This window comes from Octopus sinensis, linkage group LG7 (genome assembly GCF_006345805.1).
Source record: "Octopus sinensis linkage group LG7, ASM634580v1, whole genome shotgun sequence".
Lineage (NCBI taxonomy): Eukaryota > Metazoa > Mollusca > Cephalopoda > Octopoda > Octopodidae > Octopus > Octopus sinensis.
Window position 1 is genome coordinate 61044108 of NC_043003.1, and position 22601 is coordinate 61066708.

General features: G+C 38.5%; 2 protein-coding genes and 1 non-coding gene across 3 annotated transcripts in view; 1 reads left to right on the top strand and 2 right to left on the bottom strand.

Moving 5' to 3' along the window:
- The window catches only part of LOC115214425 (regulating synaptic membrane exocytosis protein 1-like), a 140295-nt gene extending 129121 nt beyond the window's left edge, over positions 1-11174 (bottom strand). Inside the window, exons 1-2 of the mRNA XM_036504804.1 lie at positions 10639-11174; positions 892-960 (exon numbers count right to left, since the gene is read on the bottom strand). Of these exons, the coding sequence (XP_036360697.1) occupies positions 892-960; positions 10639-10756 (187 nt within the window). The 5' untranslated portion in view covers positions 10757-11174. The remainder of the gene's footprint in view (positions 1-891; positions 961-10638) is intronic.
- On the top strand, positions 5008-5114 carry LOC115214592. Its single transcript, XR_003881928.1, has one exon. It is a non-coding gene; the product is annotated as a U6 spliceosomal RNA (small nuclear RNA).
- The window catches only part of LOC115214426 (regulating synaptic membrane exocytosis protein 2), a 199416-nt gene continuing 187956 nt past the window's right edge, over positions 11142-22601 (bottom strand). The window contains exon 6 of the mRNA XM_036504805.1: positions 11142-11460. Coding sequence (XP_036360698.1) covers positions 11176-11460 — 285 coding nt within the window. The 3' untranslated portion in view covers positions 11142-11175. The remainder of the gene's footprint in view (positions 11461-22601) is intronic.

The following is a 22601-nucleotide window of genomic DNA, read 5'->3' on the forward strand; positions in this document are numbered from 1 at the left end:
GTAAAGTATTATTTATAAATCGATTTGATTGTGAAATTCGCCACATTCACCGAGTCTCACAAAACTAACAATAACAGCAGCAAATAAGTATAAGTAAAAACAAAAAAAAAAACAGAAAAAGGAGGGAAATAAATAACAAAATATCAGAAAACGAAAAGAAAATATCTGTAAATAACGAGAACAAGTCCAATATGGGATTTGAAAATAACGAAGGCAGCGTTTCCATGACAACGTTATGCGTGGTAAGAATATCTGCAGCTGGAAGGCCAACACCTTGCTGTATGTAGCTCAGGTTGTCGCTATTGTTGATGCTTCCATTATAGTAGTCTTACTACTCTCTGCCTTCTATGTCGCCATGGAAATTGATACACTATGTGGCATAGAATAATTCTTTTTTTTTCTTTTTTTTTTAGCTATCAATAGTACCATTATAATAACTCAATCGTAAATTACACACTGATTTTTTCTTCTTCTTTCCCTGTTGATGAATAGTCCAGCTAATTTAATCTTCAATTACCGGTTAAACGTATTTGTCGTAAAATAGCGGGCGAGACACAAGGACACATTCATTGATTAAGACATTGCTCTGGTCGAATGTTTTCTTGAAATGGCAAACTTATAACTGTATGCCTAGGATTCTTCGAAGAGGTTTAAGCTTGGAATAAATTATGTCTGATTGGAGAATCCTATGATAGAGACTACCTGAATACAAAAACAAACATGGTAACAACACTACTGCATCAATATGCATCAGTTTCCGTACTAATTATCCTTCCTAAGTGGCAATCATATTCAATGTTTGATACTGAATTTAGCTTATTTGCTTGCTTGTTTTTACGTCTAAATTGTAAGATGTCAATACGAGATAAAAACAAAATGTATTCAACTTACTTCGGCAACTGCTATCATCCTTGTTTCGATGCAAAATCACTTCGTGTGGATTTGAAGGTGGTACATTCACTGGAAAAATAAAAAAACAGAAAACCCTTTAAAAAAAATTTAATTGAATCATAATCAAGAAATGACATGTTATATTGTTTTCAAATTTTAGAACAAGGCCAGCAATTGTGGGGGAGGGGGATAAGCACCCCAGGATCCAACTGGTGCTTATTTTATAGACCCAGAGAGGACAAAAAGTAAAGTCGACCTCGGCGAAATTTGAACTCCGAACGTGAAGCCGAAAGAAATGCGGCTAAGAACTTTCTCCGGTGCTGTAACGATTCTGTTTTGTTTTTTTTTCTACACAGTACAAGGCTCGAAATTTTGAGGGAGGAGGCCAGTCGATTAGATTGACCCCAGTACGCAACTGGTAGTTAATTTATCAACTCCGAACGGATGAAAGGCAAAGTCGATCTCGGCAGAATTTAAACTCAGAACGTAATGACAGACGAAATACAACTAAACATTTCGCCCGGCGTGCTATCGTTTCTTATTTCTTTACTGCCCACAAGGGGCTACACAAAGAGGAGACAAACAAGGACAGACGAACGGATTAAGTTGATTAGATCGACCTCAATGCGTAACTGGTACTTATTTAATCGACCCCGAAAGGAAGAAAGGAAAAGTCGACCTCGGTGGAATTTGAACTCAGAACGTAGCAGTAGACGATATACCTGTTTCTTTACTACCCACAAGGCGCTAAACACAGAGAGGACAAACAAGGACAGACAAACGGATTAAGTCGATTATATCGATCCCAGTGCGTAACTGGTACTTAATTAATCGACCCCGAAAGATGAAAATAAAGTCGAAGTCGGCGGAATTTGAATTCAGAACGTAATGGCAGACGAAATACGGCTACGCATTTCGCCCGGCGTGCTAACGTTTCTGCCAGCTCGCCGCCTTAGCGCTGTAACGATTCTGTCAGGTCGTCGCCTTAAAAGACATCAGTCACATTGCAACAGTAATTTGTTCAAAAGGAGTTGCCAAGATACAAGGAACGAAAAAAAAAAAATCTGCTTCCAGTCAATCCCATTTGACAAATGAGAAGAAAAAAAAACTGAATTCTCCAAGAAAATATTCTATGAGAATTGATTTGAAAAGACTGGCAGGCAAGAACTGAACAAAAGAATATTGAAGTTAACAAAAAAAAAATTGTATACATTCCATCAATAATAAAATTATCTGAGTGGGAGTTTGTCGATAAGTAATTACTAATGTGAAACGTTATCTCCAGATAGATTTTGTCACACCAATTATTGAGGATTGCAAATGGAATCAACAAATCAAATGTGAAATTCTGTGGTCGACTATCAATAAAACAATGAAACAGTCATTAAGTACTTGACCTAAGGAATATTATAAGATAACTTGTTGAAATATAAATTAAATATTTTGTTATTTTTCTTAACGTGGGAATTCAGAGTAGATAAAGCGTGTAGGTACGAGCTCTACAAAATCAAGGCAGCGTATATTTGGTCGCTCGACTCGCTAAAACTTAATAGCCAGTATTTGCACGTTATTATTTAGTGTTTTAAAGGCGGCAGAATCGTTAGTACGCCGGGTGAAATGCTGAGTCTGCCGCTATGTTCTGAGTTCAAATTCCGCTGAGGTCGACTTTGCCTTTCATCCTTTCGGGGTCGATTAAATAAGTACCAGTTACGCACTGGGGTCGATATAATCGACTTAATCCGTTTGTCTGTCCTTGTTTGTCCTCTCTGTGTTTAGCCCCTTGTGGGTAGTAAAGAAATAGGTATTTCGTCTGCCGCTACATTCTGAGTTCAAATTCCACCGAGGTCGACTTTGCCTTTCATCCTTTCGGGGTCGATAAATTAAGTACCAGTTACGTACTGGGGTCGATCTAATCGACTGGATCCCCTCCCCCAAAATTTCAGGCCTTGTGCCTATAGTAGAAAATATTATTTAGTGTTTTATTAGGGGGGCGGGCTGGTTGAATCGTTCCTGTGCCGGACAAAGAAGCTTAATGGTATTTCTTCCGACTCTTTACATCCTGAATTCAAATACCACCGTGATTGTCTTTACTTTTCATCCTCTCGTGGTCGAAAAAATAAGTTCTAGTTGAGCACCTGGATGGATGTAATCGACTCCCACCCCCAATGTCATGCTTTGTGTCTATGGTGGAAAGGATTATTTATAGCTTTATCTATTTCGAGCTCTACCGTTGGTTGTAAAAGGGGTATTACTTTACGTCACTTGAAGTTTTAAAATTCTTATTACGTAAATAATTTAAATTAATTTAACTCACGCAGTTAACCATCCGATACCCCCGATTTTAATTTTTATTAGCATTAAAGGGAGATTAGGACAATGTATAATGCTTTGTTTAAGGGAACAACGTAAACTAAGAGAGCTTAATACTCGACAGTTAAAATATTGTTGGGGGTAATGGTTATTGAATGTCTGTTATTCGGAAGATCTTTGTGTGCGACATGGAGGCCTCGTTCTTCACGCATGAGCACTATAGTAACAAAGGAGAATCCGTTTGATCGCTCGATCTGTTAAAAATTAATGACCATATCGCTTTCAGATCGAACTACGGTGTTTTTAAAAGAAAACACATTATATAGTGTAGTTCGCGAAATGTGCAAAAGAATAAAATATTTATGACTGGAATAACTTCGATAAAATTACTTAATACTAAACAACTAGCATGTATCTTGTACTTTAAAGACTATTACTAATTATCCAAGATTAAAGTCATTCTTGTTTGGCTCCAAGTCGGCCCGGGATGAGCAGACTTATTGTCAAAAGAACTTTGATTATGACCATCGAGTAGGTCTTTGAAGAATTGTGAATATCCAATTACAGTTGAGAGTGTTTGAGTTGAGGGAGATTTTTTTCTATTAGTTCAAATGTCTCCATAGAAGCTCCTTCATTGATTAAGACACACCCTAGTCTCCCTGCGTATAAAGTGGGGTATATTTTCGTGTTGAAATAAATACCCAAAAGAGAGTACAGACAAAATAAGGACGCTTTTGTTGAAGCTACTACTAAGTGCGTGAGATTAAATTAACACGTCACTAAGGTCGGAGAAGGATCTGTAAACACTTCCGATTTGGATTATCAACAATACGGATGGAACCAAGAAATAGGTCACCTTATTAAAAGATCTTCATACCAGACGTGGTCGAAAGATTTACTGGATGTCAATAACAGCAGCTTAGCTTTCAACAAATTTTTTTAAAACAAGAAACAATCATTTCTCCATGACACGAAAATGAAGGTCATTTTTTAATCGTTCAGAAATTATATTGGTGCTCTTTGAGAATCACTGATAAAGAATAATTATCAAAAGGATCATAACACATCATTTCTGACGCACATTTCCAGCAATATTGCAAACTAAAGCGGTTTGTTTGTTTACGAAATAAGGTAAAAAAGGAAGTACGCATTTAGGAAAGTTTGTAACATATCTTTACCGTATAATATCCAGAACACATTCTTATACGATCCTCTTGTTGATCGTTTATGACGGAAGCAAATACGTAAAGCAAATACGTAAAGCAAATACGTACATACGTAAAGCAAATCCGCAAAGAAGCAAATACGTAAAGATGTAATTCACTTTACACTTTTTACAACGTATATACATATATATATATTTGTGTGTGTGTGGGTGTGGAGGTGCAATGGCCAAGTGATTAGGGCAGCGGACTCGGCAATGGCCCAGTGATTAGGGCAGCAGGCTCGCGGTCATTGAATTTAGATTCCCAGACCGGGTGTTGTTAGTGTTTATTGAACGAAAACACCTAAGGCTCCACGAAGCTCCAGCAGGGTTGTGTGTGTGTGTCAAATTCTACTGTATTCTTTCGCCACAACTTTCACTTACTCTTTCTTCCTGTTTCTGTTGTACCTGTATTTCAAAGGGGCCAGCCTTGTCACACTCTGTATCACGCTGAATCTCCCCCGAGAACTACGTTAAGGGTACACGTGTATGTGGAATGCTCAGCCACTTGCACGTTAATTTCACGAGACGAGCAGGCTGTTGCATTGGTCATATCAACTGGAGCCCTCGTCGTCGTAACCGACGGCTGCCACGATATATATATACTAGCTACGGCGGTACACATTCTAAAATTGGAACGATACGGAGAAATTTAGCATGACTTCTGCGCAAGGATGACACGCAAATTCGTGAAGCGTTCCATATTTTTAAACGGCAGTGCATCAGCATGGCCGCAGCTATGACCTGAAACTACCAGTAATATACATACATACATACATACAAACATACATACATATATATATATATATACACGATCACTACACACTAAAGTAAGGCAACAGATTAAGAAAATCGTTAGAGTTTCAGGCAAAATGACTAGTAGTCCTCATTTACGGCTAATAGTTGCGATATTTAGTTGCGAATAGAGATACAATCTCGTTGATATTCGCCTTAGAGAGTAAAATACTGAACTTCCCCACTTAAATGAATAAATAAATAACAACTAAACAAACGTATTTATCTCTAATCATGCGTTGCTAGATACATCTAATCACCGAACAGTCCAAATAATTGACTACGTAAACGCAATCGCGCATAGATGAGTAACATTAAACTAACAACAGCAGCAACAACATGCAGCTCGTTATGTAAAATATACAATTTCACTATAATTCACTACGCTAGACAAACATCTAACACTATTATACAAAGTTAATTATAGATACATTAGGCTGCGAAAATAATTGACATTCAGAAAAAATGAGGGAAGTGAAACGAGAATGATAAATATATCGAAATAATATGTATATATATATATATATAATATATATATATATACACACACACATTATATGCATTTATATATATATATATATATATATATATATATATATATATATATATATATATATATATATATATACACACACATACAGGCTGCGATGGGCAAATTATCGTCATTCGATATTTTTTTATTTAACGCATGTGCACTGTTTGTTTTTGATTTTGTTGACTACACAGTATAGCAGGGGCAGTTGGGCACCGTCTGTGAGAAAAAACCGAAAGTGATGAAAATCAAACTTCCAATCCGCAGCGTGATGTTTGGAGTGATCGCTTGTGATGACGACATCCTGCTTCCATTCATTTTCCCACACGGCCTCACTCTCAACACGGAGGTCTACATCAAGTGCCTGGCGGAGTTAGTGTTGCCCTGGGTCAAAAGGGTTGCTGCTGAAAGACCCTATGTCTGGTGATAGGACTCTGCATCATCATACACAAGCAGGAGAACTCAGTCATGGCTGTCAGACAATTTCTGCGACCACATTACCCCTAACATCTGGCCACTTAACTCGCCAGACTGCAACCCCCTTAATTATTATTACGTGTGAGGCGCAGTTGGACGAGAGACGAACAAAGCTCTTTGTAATATCAAAGATGAAATGAAAGCAAGGGTTTTGGCACCATTCACCAACTTAAGCAAGGAGACCGTCTAGAAGAGTTGCAGAAGATTCTAAAGTCGTCTGGAGGTCGTGGTTGAAGGCAATGGCTATTTTATTGAATGAATTTACTCTTTAGTATTACAAGATATTTTTATGTAATTTTGATAATTATATCTGTTAAAATGAGACGTAATTTAGAGGACAGTTTCTTCATCATATCATATATATATATGTAAATTCAGTCGGAAGGAAAGAATCATTCACTTTGCTTTCGCTAGAATTCATTTAATTTTCATTAATCTTAGACTTCTAAGTAATAACTCTACACATCTCTTATATATATATATATATATATAATATATATATATATATAAGAGATGTGTAGAGTTATTACTTAGAAGTCTAAGATTAATGAAAATTAAATGAATTCTAGCGAAAAGCAAAGTGAATGATTCTTTCCTTCCGACTGAATTTACAAGAAATATAACTGAAAACAGAGGCGTGACTGGATTTCAAAATGTCTTTACTGTAATTAAAGTATATGATAAGTGCTATTATGCAGAATGTAAGTGTATTAGACGAATTCTCAAGACAGTTAAAGCTAATTCATTTTGGTTCTCTCTTTCATGATATTGGTGGAAAAATAATTAAGTAGCAGTCAAGTAGCGGGGTGATGTGATCGACTGGTGATCTGTACCAAAATAAACCAGAACCACAAAGGTAGGCGAGGTTAAGTCCACTCCGACACACCGACGGTGAGGCTCTAATGGCAGGTGAAGTGGCACACCGGTTGGAGTACACTTCCATCGATATCATCTTTCCTTAGAAATCCTTTCATCAAATCAAGTCTTTCTAGACACACGCAGTTTCATTCTCTAAAAGGGACAGTGGAAACGAGACAAAGAGCGAAGAGAGAACTTCAATCTCTGATAGTCTCACGTGTTGCAAGAGGACTTGAAGTTATAAATCAATTTCTTCACTCTACGTCAAGTTTTAATGAATGGACATATTTCATATTCTGAACTAAAATTTACCGATCTGTCGAAATCGTATGTCACACACAAACACACACACACACATACACACACACAAACACACACGCACGCACGCACGCATACGTGTGTGCGTCTCCATGACAACACCCAACCATATACCACACATAAGGCTCTATAGAAACCGAACGAACTGAACTGGGAAATTCTGCTTCACCTACCGTACTCTCAAAATCTGTCTACAACCAACTATTTGTCAAACATCTCAATAACTTCTCAGAAAAGTCTTCATTAACGAAGCAACAACTCAAAACTTCTTTGATGAATTAATCGCTTTCAGGAATTTAGAATTCCAGTCTACTGGAATAGACAGATTTCTTGTCATAATTGTGTAGAATCTAATGATTATTATTAGTTCTAAGGGTATTGGCAGAATCGTTTGAGCGTCAGAAACAATGCCTTGCGGTACTCCTTCCGAGATGAAAGACAAAGTTTACCTTGGGGGAACTTGAATTCTTCCAGAGACACTTTCACCTTTCATCCTTCTATGACCGTTGAAATAAGCACTTCGGCCGATGGTATCTTCTACTCACTTCCTTTGATACTATTTGCCTTGTGATTAAATTAAGAACAATTATTTATTCTTAACGGAGGCACATAGCTCTGAGGTGACGGTTAAAAACCGCAATTATCTTTCGACCAGCCTAATACATTTAACATTTCCTGTCACTTGTTTATATTTCTATATAATTACTGTACTAAAATAATTCCTATATAATTTGTCATTGGTCCATTGTCGAAGTTTGCTCTCATTAACTAGAATTTTAATGTATACCATATAGTTTATGTCTTCAGCAGCAATTATTGTTGGCTGTTTCTCTGACAAAACCTTTATTAAATCACTTCTTATGAACATAAATACACACCAACCAGATCTAATTGAATCAATTTAACGTCTATTTAATGCTCACTAGTAAGTAATGAGTCTCTGTAATTAAGATTACGTGACCTTTTAAAAATCAAAAAGACTACATTTTGAATAGTTGATTATTATAATCGAAGTATATAAATTATAGTCCATAGTTTTTTATTCATAAAATACTATTTATTATTCTCAATTTATATCAATAAGCAGGTCAGGAAGTGTAAGATCACAAGATGGGCAAATGTTGTAACAGAAATGTAGATACTTATAATTTTTCTTGTTAAACATTAAACTGAAAATTACATTTAACAGAAATTGCTCAATCAGTGACATGTGAATGTTTCTAATGGCAAATTGATATCGTAAACCATTAGAGATAATTACGACACTCATTTCGTATTCTTGTTAATAGATTATTCTCTCTAAATAAGAGTTGATAGCCACTGTATATTTGGCATTCGCACACGTAATATTATAAAATGGTATGTAGTTATCAATGAAATTGTAATCTTATTGATACAGACGCAGGCGTGGCTGTGAAGTAAGAAGCTTGCTTTTCAACCACATGGTTTCAGGTTCAATCCCATATCGTTGTACCTTCGACAAGTGTCTTCTACTGTGGCCTCGGGCCAACCAAAGCCTTGTGAGTGGATTTGGTAGGCGGAAACTGAAAGAAGCCCGTCATATACATATACATATACATACATAAAATAAAGATGTATTATTACCGTTATTAATGGTATTAACAAGGTAATAAAATATCACAATATAAGGCAAATTTAGATTCAGTAGGGTATACTCACTGATGTATCCAACGCAAAGGTAAGCCTATTTTTAATCTGAATCTATCTATCTATCTATCTATCTATATATATATATATATATATATATATATATATATATATATACATATATATGTATGTATGTGTGTGTGTGTGTATGTGCCTGTGGTTTTCCCCTCACCATCGCTTGACAACTGATGTTGGCGTGTTTACGTCCCCGTAACTTAGCGGTTCGGTAAAAGAGACCGATAGAATAAGTAGAAGGTTTACAAAGAAAAACTCGTGGGATCGATTTTTTTCGACTAAAGGCTGCTTCTGCATGGCCGTAGTCAAATGAGTGAAACAAGTAAAAAGCATCTGAAAAGCATGGTTGAGCGGTTTAGAAGGATTTTTTTTTTGCAATCATGAGGACTATGTTCGGGTTCGATTCCCATATACCACTATCTTGAGTAAAGGCCTTTTGCTACACACTCCAGTCAACCAAAGCCGTCTGAGTGGAACGGAGTGGAAAATGAAATTGTAGATGGATTTTGCCTGTAATTCATTGATCCAGCCTCGTCACAGATTATATCACTCTGAGCTAGACCAAGAATTATGGTAAAGATAAAGGTGACTGTGTGATACTCAATTACTTGTTAATTTAAGGTGTAGACAGTTTACCACGAATCGAATAGCTTATATAATAATGGTATAAGGAGGAAAGTGTGTTAAGAATTGAAAGCGTAAGTAATTCAATATGGACTGAATATAATATAATAATGAAAATTCAGAGATATGCTGTATAACTGGTGTTGGGATATGCTACACAACAAACATAGCTGAACTGCAATAGTTATCCTATTTGAGACTGAATTTAAAACTATGGCTGATCTTAGCAGTTGAGGATAACTTGGCATCAGTATGTACTATGGAATCGTTAATTGCTTTAATTAGCCAAACACCATCACAGACTACCATCCTTGATTCTCATAATCCAACAATCGAGAGGAGAGAGCTGTATCCACACAGTGCTAGAATTTTATAGAGAACGATATCTTCAAATATCAGGATCTTAAATTGCCGGTGAGTGGAGGCACATGGCCTAGTGGTTAGAGCAGCGGACTCGCGGTCGAGGGAATGTATTCTATGGGAGCAGGAGTGGCTGTGTGGTAAGTAGCTTGCTTACCAACCACATGGTTACGAGTTCAGTCCCACTGCGTAGCACCTTGGGCAAGTGTCTTCTACTATAGCCTCGGGAAGACCAAAGCCTTGTGTGTGTGTGGATTTGGCCGACGGAAACTGAAAGAAGCCCGTCGTATATATATGTGTGTGTGTACATATATTACATATATATATATATATATATATATATATATATATATATATTTGTGTCTGTGTTTGTCCCCTCATCTTCGCTTGACAACCGATGTTAGTGTGTTTACGTTCCCGTAACTTGGCAGTTTGGCAAAAAAAAACGATAGAATAAGTACTAGGCTTACAAAGAATAACTCCTGGGGTTGATTTATTCGACTAAAAGCAGTGCCCCAGCATGGCCACAGTCAACTTACTGAAACAAATAAATGAATAAAAGAATACAAGATAAAATATTTCTTACCTTGATCTCCTTTGGCTTTTTGAGCAGCCAAACCCAGATCCTGGCACAAAGGTAGGGTGATCCTTCGACATTTGTTAGGACTAGTGTCTGGTGCAAGTAGATCATTCCCTCTAACCATTGGTACATCGTAGGTACTAGAGCGAAATACTGGCGTTACGTCGAGTGTTCGAACACGTGTAGGAGTCAAACTCACTGAGCGGAATTTATTTTTCTTGTCATCAGCAGACGATTTTTTTATGCTGTAATCATTTGCTTCCAGTGTTTTAGCTTTGTCATTTCCCTGTATATCAACCTTACTCTCTGAGGTTAAGCTGTTTGACGAACTGCTGTAGCAGACTGCATCCTGCCGTTGTATCTTATTGTGGCTGTCACTTCTTTTCTCGGTAAGTTTCTCGCTCTTCTTCTCATCGCACACTACGTCTTCTTTACGAATTGGCTTACGTTTAACATTATTCTCTTGTTGTTTTCTACTGCTAACGGACGAAGCTGAAAGAGTGCGAGATCGTGCCGAGCGGCGATATGGCTCTTCGGGAGGGTTTACAATAATTTCAGGAATTTCTCGATCGAATTCAGATCGATTACGAAGAACAGACCGACGACGAAATTTGCGATCGAGTCTTTTTTCCTTCGCATTTTCCTTTCCGTTTCGAATTGTTCTGTGTCCCCTGACGCTTCTTCGTCTCTATATTCACAGGTATATCCCGTTGGCAAACTCCGAGCACGATAGGATCTGCGATTAACCGGGTTCTGGGCAACGTTCGGTTGACCTTCTGTTTCAACAGCTGATCGGAAAACATCAGATGACACATCTGTCAAAGTATCCTTAAAAACAAAAGGTAAGAAAAACTCATCATCATCATCATCATCATCATCAATAACAACCAAACAATAACAAAACTTATCAACTATTATAGTCGCAGGAGAGGCTGTGTCGTAAGTAGTTTGCTTACCAGCCACATGGTTCCAGGTTCAGTCCCACTGCGTGGTACTATAGCCTCGGGCCGACCAAAGCCTTGTGAGGGAATTTAGTAGACGGAAACTGAAAGCCCGTCGTATATATATATATATATATATATATATATATATATATATATATATATATATATGTGTGTGTGTGTGTGTGTGTGTGTGTGTGTGTGTGGTGTGTGTGTGTGTGTGTGTGTGTGTGTGTGTTTGTCCCCCCAACATCGCTTGACTTCGATACTGGTGTGTTTATGTCCCCGTAACTTTGCGGTTCGGCATAAGAGACCGATATAATAAGTACTAGGCTTACAAAGAATAAGTCCTGGGATCGATTTGCTCGACTAAAGGCCGTGCTCCAGCATGACCGCATCAAAATGACTGAAACTAATAAAAGAATAGTCACGTGTACATTTGCCAATGTGCTGCTAGTCGCTCTTAAGAATTTTTACAGTTTAATACAACCGCTGGTTATTTTTTTACCCTTAGCTCATCCTCGGCCCATGATTATATTTGCAGCTGGTATTCTTATTCCATACTCAGTAACAAATGGAAAGAGGTTTAAAATAATGACTTATTCAACGGCTAAATGTTGTTGCTCCGCATCAAACGTGCCATTAATATCACGTATACATCTTACTAAACGTGGATCGGAGGCACTATACTTAATGCAGTGAACTGGGGATAGATTTTAATCGAATAAAATCATAATTTCAATGAGAGTAAAATTCATTTACCCAAATGAAAGTTACAGACAAAAGGAGAAGGGAGAGAATTTGCTATCTCTGTACTATGAAGACAAATCTGAACGTGTTTCGATCGTATGTATCATTGTGCGTATGCGCAGGCAGATTAATATTCTTCGCTTATATCCATTTTTGTTTCTTAATACAGTTATAAGCCATCTATTGAGGCGAAAGCCGAAAATTACGCTTTTGCTATCTTATGGAAAAATATTTTAGACTTTTTTTTTATACCTAGCCTCATCTAGATAATATTTGATATTTCTTTTTCTCTTTTTTTATGGAAAATATATTTGAGAACGAATATTATGGCTTATCAAATTACATCAAAATTAAGGAAGACATGGATCTTTGGTTAAGAAGCTCACTTTGCGACCATGTAGCTTCGTGTTCAGTTCCGCCGCACGGCAACTTGAGCAAGAGTCTATCATGGCCACGGGCCTATTGAGGTCTTGAGAGTGTGTCTGGTGTCTTCCAGTTTGACAAGGACAAAAGAAACCTGTCCATATGCTTGCAATTACTAAACAGTTCCGATCTGGGATTAAGCAGTGTAGGGAAAATCATGGAACAAAAAGGAATATGCGATCTTCCAGCTATGCATAAGTTACATTTCTTAGATCCATTAGCATAGGCATTGGATTTCCCTACCATTCTCCACTTGATAGTATGTGGTACTTGATAGTATATGGTACTTGATAGTATGTGGTACTCAACGATTCTCCACATGATAGTATCTGGTCTTCACATCACCAGAAGATCATGGTTACTGATCAAGGATACTCCTATTGAATCCAGCCAGATGGTGCGTCTAGATGTGATAAGCGTGTTCACCAAATTCCCAACAAGTGAAGCACTATACAAGAAAAACTAGTGACAGACACCCATCTAAAAGAACGCATTAATATACCAATAAGAAACTTCATGGAAATGTTGACCTTCTGTGTAGAAACTACCTACTTCAGTATGGACACTGATATATATCGATAAGGGGAGCGTTTAGCTATAGGTTCGCCATTATCACCGGTAATAGCCAATATACACATGGAATACTTTGAGAATTTGGCTTTAGGATCAACACCACTAAAACCAACACTAAGGCTACGATATGATGATGACACTTTTATACTCTGGCCCCACCAAGAAGATGTCCAAGTACTGTTAGATCATGTGAACTCAATAAAACCATCCATACAGTTCACAATGGAAGAGGAAAAAGACAATCAGATGGCATTCCTGGACGTATTAATAACACTGGAGGATACCTTAACTTCAATTAATAATAATACGAAACAACCATAATCCTAAGGATGGTAAGTGGTTAAATAAATATATTCACATCCCATACCACCTGACGTTTTATAGTTTATATACTCATAAGATAAGTTCATCGATTAGATGCCCTGAATTTCAAATGCATGGAACTCTGCATCTTACTCCTCTGTATTGGATTTCCATGTGGTCTGCTAGACGAGTCCATTAGAGGAGCTTTCTGTGATAGTAGCACGATTCTATAAACCCATAAATTACACTATTTCTCTCTCTCTCTCTCTCTCTCTCTCTCTCTCTCTTTATACGCACACACATATGTATGTATGTATGTTTGTATGTAACGGGTCCTCGTACAGTTTCCGCCTAGCAAATTCAATCACAAGGCAACTGTCGGCCCGGGGTTATAGTAGAAGTCACTTACCCACGATGCCGCGCAGTGGGCGTGGACAGGTAATCATGTGACAACAAAGTGAGTCCCTTCAACACACACAGACACACACGCGTATGTGTGTGTGTGTGTGTGTGTGATCAGCTCTATTAAGACATCACCTACTTATTTGTTTTATAATATGAATAGACAAGACCTTAAATGCATAAATAAACCTCACTGCATTTCTTATAATAACGCACAATCAAACAATAACATCAGCTCGTTCTACTTCTTCAACCACACCTTTATCGACGTTGCCTTCTCCGCCTCCAACACTCTCACTTAACACGTATGTAAATACAGCGATTAATAAAAAAAAAAGCCTTTCACCAAATAAGCCATGCAATGCATTTATTTACTTAAATTACATGTGTTACTCTCTATCTTTCCTCCCACTACACCTCTATCAATGCTTCCTCTTTTCCCAAATATACTTATCTCAGTACAATTTCTAATCCTCCTTTATTACTGTGATAAATCTTGTTAAGAGGAAAACAAATTACATTTATAGCATTGGAATTTTTTTACATATATATATATATATATACAAAGGAAAGCTTCTCAAACCCTTGTATGGCTGTGTTGTTAAGACGTTCCCTTCGCAACTACATGGTTTCTGTTCCGTTTTACTTTGCGGTTCTTTGGGCAAGCATCTTCTAATATAGGCCCTGACCGACCAATATTTTGAAAACCGATGTGATGGGAAGAATTTATATAGAAGCTCTTGATTTCACACCACACACACACACACATATATATATATATATATATATATATGTAATCGACTTGATCTATTTGTCTGCCATTGTTTGTCCCCTCTGTGTTTAGCCCCTTGTGTGTAGTAAAGAAATAGGTATTTCGTCTGTTTCTACATTTTGAGTTCAAATTCCTGCCAAGGTCATCTTTGCCTTTCATCCTTTCGGGATCGATAAAATAAATATCAGTTGATCACTAGGGTCGATGTAATAGACTTACCTCTTCCGGTCGAACAAAATTTTGAAACCGTTATTTATCGTTTTATTAGAAAGCGACAAGCTGGCGGCATCGTTATAACGCCGGACAAAATTTCTTAGCGGCATTTCGTCTGTCTTTAAGTCCTGATTTCAAATTCCGCCGCAGCCCACTTTACTTGTCATTTTTTCGAGGTCGATAAAATAAATACCTGTTGAATTCTGGAGTCGATATAATCGATTAGCACCCACCTTCAAAATTTTAGGCCTTGTGCATGTAGTAGAAAGAATTATTCATAGCTTAATATGAGCCACGAGAGCCACTATTTAAAAAATGAGATTCACATTATTTACATTTGACGGATATTTGTTCTCATCTTGTTTGTTGTTAACACAACGTTTCGGCTGATATACCCTCCAGTCTTCATCAGGTATCATGGGGAAATTTCGAACCTGGGTTCTCATTTCTTAGGTATTATTCGATATTATTATTATTACTACTACTACTACTACTACTACTACTACTACTACTAATATTCAGGTCATTGCCTGGAATCGAACTTGGAATCTTGGGGTTAGTAGCCCACGCTCTTAACCACTACGTCATATGCCCGAAAAATACCTTAGAAATGAGAACCCAGGTTCGAAATTACCCCAAGACACCTGATGAAGGCTGGAGGGTATATCAGCCGAAATGTTGAGTTAACAACAAACAAGATGAAGACAAATATCCGTCAAATTTAAATAATGTACATAATTCCTCATCTCATAGAACTGAAAATTAGATTTGTTTTGTGTTCTCTCGAAAGATTATAAAATCCTTATGACATCAACCATACATTATACACTCACACTGAAAATATTTGGGGAAATGCTGCGCCCTTCTTAACCTACAGATTACATTAGTCCCTTAAAGAATTTTGAGAAACTAACGCCATCATCCGAAGTGAACATGTACGTGCGCGTTCGTATGTATCATCTTAAGCGTTCTCCAAGTTGCGTTCATTTACGCCAAAAGTTAACTATAACTAGAAATCGATAACAATAAGTAGTGAAGTGAAATAAGAGCAAGAATCGATACGATAAAGAAAAAAACACTGGAGTTGTTCTAAATATGTAATAGGTGAAGTTATTAATTTCAATCATTCAGTTTTACTACGCTTGAAAAACCTTTATGTGACAAGTCATCAGCTAGTACATAACAGTATCTATGCATATGATTTTATACACACACACACACACAACACACACACACACACACACACATATATATATATATATAATCTTTCAGTTTAGAAAAGACGCTGAGATGTGCGAGGGTAAGTCAAAAAAGTAATGCCATTTTGTTTAGGACAGATATAATTATGAACACAGGAACATCTATCATACATCAAAATGGAGCTGGTCCTCTGTGAATCACATCCCTACTTCTCAACATAGTCACAGTTTCTCTCAATAGCAATGTTTCACCTTCGAAAGAGAGCATGTATCCCTGCCCCGTAAAATTTTTTTGACTGTTCTTTGAGCAACTTCTTCACTACAGTTTTCACTTCCTCGTCACTGGAATAATGTTTACCTCTCAAACCCTCTTTCATGGAGCCGAAGAGATGATAGTCCAGGGACGAGGAAGTGAAAACTGTAGTGAAGAAGTGGTCTAAAGAACAGTCAACAGAATTTTACGGGGCAGAGATACATGCTCTCATTCGAATGTGGAACATTGCTATTGAGAGAAACGGTGACTATGTTGAGAAGTAGGCTTGTGATCCACAGAGGACCAGCTTCATTTTGATGTATGATACATGTTCCTGTGTTTGTAATTATACCTGTCCTAAACAAAAAGGCATTAACTTTTGACTCACCCTCGTATTTGTTGGTATCTAAAAAAATTATGTGTCATTAATGAAAACATTTATATGATTTTTAGCGATTAAAGTTTGGAAATAAGGCAATGTCACATTCTCTAACTATGAAGGCACGTGACTTAGTGGCTAGAGTGTTGGACGTGTAATCGTAAGACTATGGTTTCGATTCCTGGACCAGCAAAACACTTCATTTCACACTGCTCCAGACCACTCAGCTGGCAACAATGAGCAATCCTACGACGGTCCGGCGTCCCGTCCAGGTAGGGAATATATGTGTATATATCTATCTATATATATATATATATATATATATATATATATATATATATATCTATATGCGGCATAGAAACCGGCCCTTTGAGTCTATATCACTCGGAAAAGAACTGTATTTTTCTATTCTCAAACCATATTGCATACAATGGACATCATTTTAAAACTTATTCAGCCCTTAATACTTCCTTCAGGGTTTATTTCATAATTTCTATTCAAAAACGATATATTGCTTATTGTACTAGGAAGATCAAATTCTTAACTTTCACTTGTTTTTTTCATCCCGGTTTATAGTAATTTCGGCTTTTTCCCCTCTTCTATTCAATTTCAAACGTATTTCTTTCTTAGTGGGACTATTTATAGAGATGATGCAAGAAAAAAAACAAAAAAACGTTTTCATGATTGCAATTCAAAACAGATTTTTTACTGAATCTGTGTCCCTGCGCTTTATTTTGAATAATGAATAATTACATCTACGCCGTTGTTACACGAACAAAACAAGGCGAAAGAGTAAGCTATTCTTTTGCTTGGAAGGCAGAAGGACAAAAGAAAATGACACAAAAAATAATACAATGTTCTTAGTGTTCTGCACTTAACAATCCTTTTGCATGCAGAAGGCTACTCTGGGCAATTAACTTTATTGTCTTGTTCATGTAATCGGGAAATAGTGGTAGATTAGATTATACAAACGTAAAAAGAAGCTAGTTTGTTAACAATGATAAATCGTGATGAATATTTCTTCCTAAGTTTAATTGAGAGTATTATCTGACATTTTTAGGAGACTTTCACCTATTTTATAACTGACTTTAGTTTTAATGCCCTAAGAATAACAGGCTGTTAATAATGGACAATAGTTAATGTTATAGAATACACCATTTAACAAAAACTTTTCTACTCTAAGTACAAGGCCCGAAATTTTGGAGGAGGGGCCCAGTCGATTAGATCGACCCCAGTACGCAACTGGTACTTAATTTATCCACTCTGAAAGGATGAAATGCAAAGTTGACCTTGGCGGAATCTTAACTCAGAACGTAAAGTCAGACGAAATACCAATTTCTTTATTACCCACAAGGGGCTAAACACAGAGAGGACAAACAAGGACAGACAAAGGGATTAAATCGATTACATCGACCCCAGTGCGTAACTGGTACTTAATTTATCGAAGGCGGCAAGCTGGCAGAAACGTTAGCACGCCCGGGCGAAATGCTTTGCGGTATTTCGTCTGCCGTTACGTTCTGAGTGCAAATTCCGCCGAGGTCAACTTTGCCTTTCATCCTTTCGGGTCGATTAAATAACTACCAGTTACGCACTGGGGTCGATATAATCGACTTAATCCGTTTGTCTGTCCTTGTTTGTCTTCTCTGTGTTTAGATCCTTGTGGACAGTAAAGAAATAGGTACTTAATTTATCGACCCCCGAAAGGATGAGAGGGAAAGTCGACCTCGGCGGAATTTGACCTCAGAACGTAACGGCAGACGAAATACGGCTACGCATTGCACCCGGCGTGCTAACGTTTGTGCCAGCTCACCGCCTTACCATTTAACATTTCGATTCCCAGACTGGGCGTTGTGAGTGTTTATTGAGCGAAAACACCTAAGGCTCCACGAGGCTCTGGCAGGGGGTGGTGGCGAACCCTGCTGTACTTTTTCACCATAACTTTCTCTCGCTCTTCCTGTTTCTGTTGTACCTGTATTTCAAAGGGCCAGCCGTGTCACACTATGTGTCATGGGTCTGTGGAGTGCTCAGCCACTTGCACATTAATTTCACGAGCAGGCTGTTCCGTTGATCGTTGTAAATGAAAAGATGATATGCCAGGAGTGCCATAACAAAGATCATATTATGCTTCTCATCTAGGCAAAAGTGTAGTGTAACTAGTAATATCTGTATAGTTCTTCCGCCGAGGTCGACTTTGCCTTTCATCCTTTCGGGGACTATAAATTATGTATCGTTTGCGTACTGGGGTCGATCTAATCGACTGGCCCCCACTCCCCAAAAATCTCGGTCCTTGTGCCAAGAGTACAGAAGAATATTTGTATAGATATTCTGCCGAGGTCGACTTGGCCTTTCACCCTTTCAGGGTCGATAAATTAACTACTATTTGCGTACTAGGGTCGATCTAATTGACTGGAGCCCTCCTCCAAAATTTCGGGCCTTGTGCCTGGAGTAGAAAAGAATATTTGAATAGGTCATACTGAGTGGTTCAACCGACTACTTTTGTGACCTATACCTTCATGTCATAAGTCTCTTGAATCAACGAACAAACTTCAGTAGCTGAATAGCATGTTAGATATTAATTTTGTGGAGTTCAGAGAGAGAAAAATTACTGTCTAAATTGATGGGAATTGAACCTAGAAGTTGTGCTCTGGTAACACAGACACAGTTGTATTCCACAACCTTCGGACTCATCCCCAAACTTATCTAAATAGTATTTATTCTATCAGTTTACATTGTTTATCAAATCAGGTTCATTTATCAGCATGGTACAAAACAGTATTATCTAAAGACTGATTTATAGTGAAGTAATACGTTTAGTTCTATACAGCTTCAACAGATTCAACTGTGATTATTATCTCAGACGTTAATGCCAGAAATTATAATCCCATAAGCGGGATGTACTACACGCTATAATCTTTACTGTTATTGAGGACATACACTGAAATCTTCATGGGCTTAAACTTATGAATACCAACAATTCAACAGGTAAATAGAGAGACAAATATAAATGATAACTAGATAAGCTTACATGCATAGATAACTATAGCTAAATAAATGCAGATAGATGAAGGACATACGTAGATAGACTGAAGAACATAGACAAACATAATTAGATAAAAGGTAAATAGATAGATAGATAGAGAGAGAGAGAGATAGGCAGAGAGACATAGGAATATATATATAGATAGAGAGAGAGGGAGAGAGACATAGGAATATATATATAGATAGAGAGGGAGTCCCATACATATAGATAGATAGATAGATAGATAGATAGATAGATAGATAGATTTCTTTATTGGCCACATAGGGCTAAACACAGAAGGGACAAATGCAAATGTAGAGCTTTTCTTTTCGAAAATGAAAAACAAAAACGATAAAAAAGAGAAAGAAAAAGTAAAATTCTGATCAAAAGGGATCGTAAAAAAAAGGCGATCAAAAGGGATCATGTATCACAGAAGAATTTTGAAAATGTAAAAAGCAAGATTAGGTTTATCCATGGAAAGAAAAGCCAACGGAAAAGACCACGGTAGCCTAAGGCAGGGAGGAAATAAACGCATGAGAGCAAAGTGCTCTCTCTCTCTCTCTCTCTCTCTTTCGATTTACAGGATCATGCTCAAAGTGGTTTCGTCACTCGCATGCACCATCTTTGCTACATTCACTCACCATTTTTTGAAACTTTCACGAGAAAAAACCCTGCCTCTTCATTCTCACTTCCCTTTTCATGTGGTACTTGAAGAAGTTGATGAGCGATGGGCCAGAGAGGTAAGTGTTTGTCTGTAATCCTTTCGCTCGAGGTCACCATACACACATTCTTTCACTATGGCCACCAGTACGATGAATACTGCCTTGCCTTGCCGGTTTGAGGGAAAGTGGCGGGGCAATTGTCACGATAGACTGGGCCGACAGGCGGGCTTGTCCCATACGTGACAGCAGCCGTTCGGCATAAGCCCACAGGTCCGAAATAGTTGGACACTGCAAGAGTGCGTGCAGAACGGTTTCGTCGCTCTGACCGCATCTCGGGCTAGTCGGTCCAGTGTGTTTCGAGCCGTGCCTGTAGAGCTTATCCAGAACAGGTAATGCTTCTCGATAGCAGTGCCAGGCCAAGGATCTTTGGTGATTCTCCATAGGTTCCGGCCCGAAAATTGTCCTGAACAGGCGGGTCAGGTGTGGCAGGTCAGGCGTTCCTCGTTGACACCCAGATTCTGCCCGAGAACGTCGTCGCATCTGCCCTCCTTCTATAGAACACCTTTGTTGTAATGAAGTCGCACAAGTTTGGTCCTTGAGAGTAACGCGACACTCACGGTGCCATTCGCCTAGCCTCGGTTTCTGTTTGATCCACGAGCTGCGGGAAAGTGAGCCGCACAAACGGCGACCACACCTGTTCACTGTCATCTATGAAGTGCCGGAGATGTCGCAGTTTCAGCGCACGTCTACGCATCATCAACCACGACATGCCTAGCCCTCCATTTTGCGGGTGTTGACAGCAAATGGATCGCCTAACCATCGGAACGCTTCCCTTCCACAAGAAGCGGAAGAATATGCGTTCCAGTTTGGTGACGGTAGGGTCGGGACAAGGTACGACGGTCAGACGGTAATCGATGACAGATGCAATGTACGCTTTCGCCACCTCCGTCCGACCTTTTAGGGATAGCTTCTTCTTGGCTCATTGCTGGGTAAGAGTGGCCACCCCAGTCGTTATTTTGCCCCAGTTCTTCTCCATTTGGAGGTCCAGACCGAACCGAGCAATTTAACCGGTCCGTCGGTCCAACGTCCCACGATGGAGACGCTGTTAGATGGCATGGGCTTGCTTTTCCAGGTGCCGAGCCCCAAGCCCACTCACTTTTCCCGGTTAATTTTTGCTCCTGTTATCACTTCGTATTCTTTTAGTGTTTCGCCGACTAGGTCGATGTGCTTGTGGCTCGACACTATGGCACTATGACAGATAGATAGATAGATAGATAGATAGATAGATAGATAGATAGATAGACACAGATAAAGGCAGAGAGATGTGCAAGCAAGTAAGGAGAGTGTATATATTGGATAAATCTTCAAATGCCGAGAGAGATACGCTTACTTTTATAATAATAATAATAATAATAATAATAATAATAATTGTGTACAGTGCTCAGGTGCACTACAACTCATCTAAAGTGTATATATAATCAGGTGTAGTTTCGACGGATTTCGGGAAGCATGAGGGCCTTAAAGGATGCAGTGTCATGGCAGTCAACAACTGATGCAGGCAGTTTATTCCACGCTTCAGCAACCCTGAGCGTGAAAAAATGTTTCCGAAAGTCATGGGAGCTGTGCTGTTTTCTGACTTTGTAGGCATGTCCACGTGTGTTAGACACATGGAGATCAAAAAGGTGTTCAGTGTTGTTGTTGGTGAGGTGGTTGATAACCTTGTGGGTGTTTACCAAGTCCGTCGCCAGACGCCGGAGCTTCAGTGAATCCATGCCCAGGGAAACAAGGCGCTCAGAATATGGTAGGTGTCTGATGGAGGGTATGCGTTTGGTTGCACGTCTCTGGACAGATTCCAGGAGGTCAATGTTCTGAGCAAGATAGGGATTCCAAACTGATGATGCGAATTCCAAGTGTGGTCGTACCATAGCTGTATACAGTTTTAAATAGATGGCTGGAGAGCGGCTAACAAAAGTCTTGCTGAGTGATGCCAAGACACCCTCGGCCTTCTTGACAATTTTAGAGATATGCTTTGTCCAACGCAAATCACTGCTGACAGTGATGCCTAGGTCACGCTCGCAAG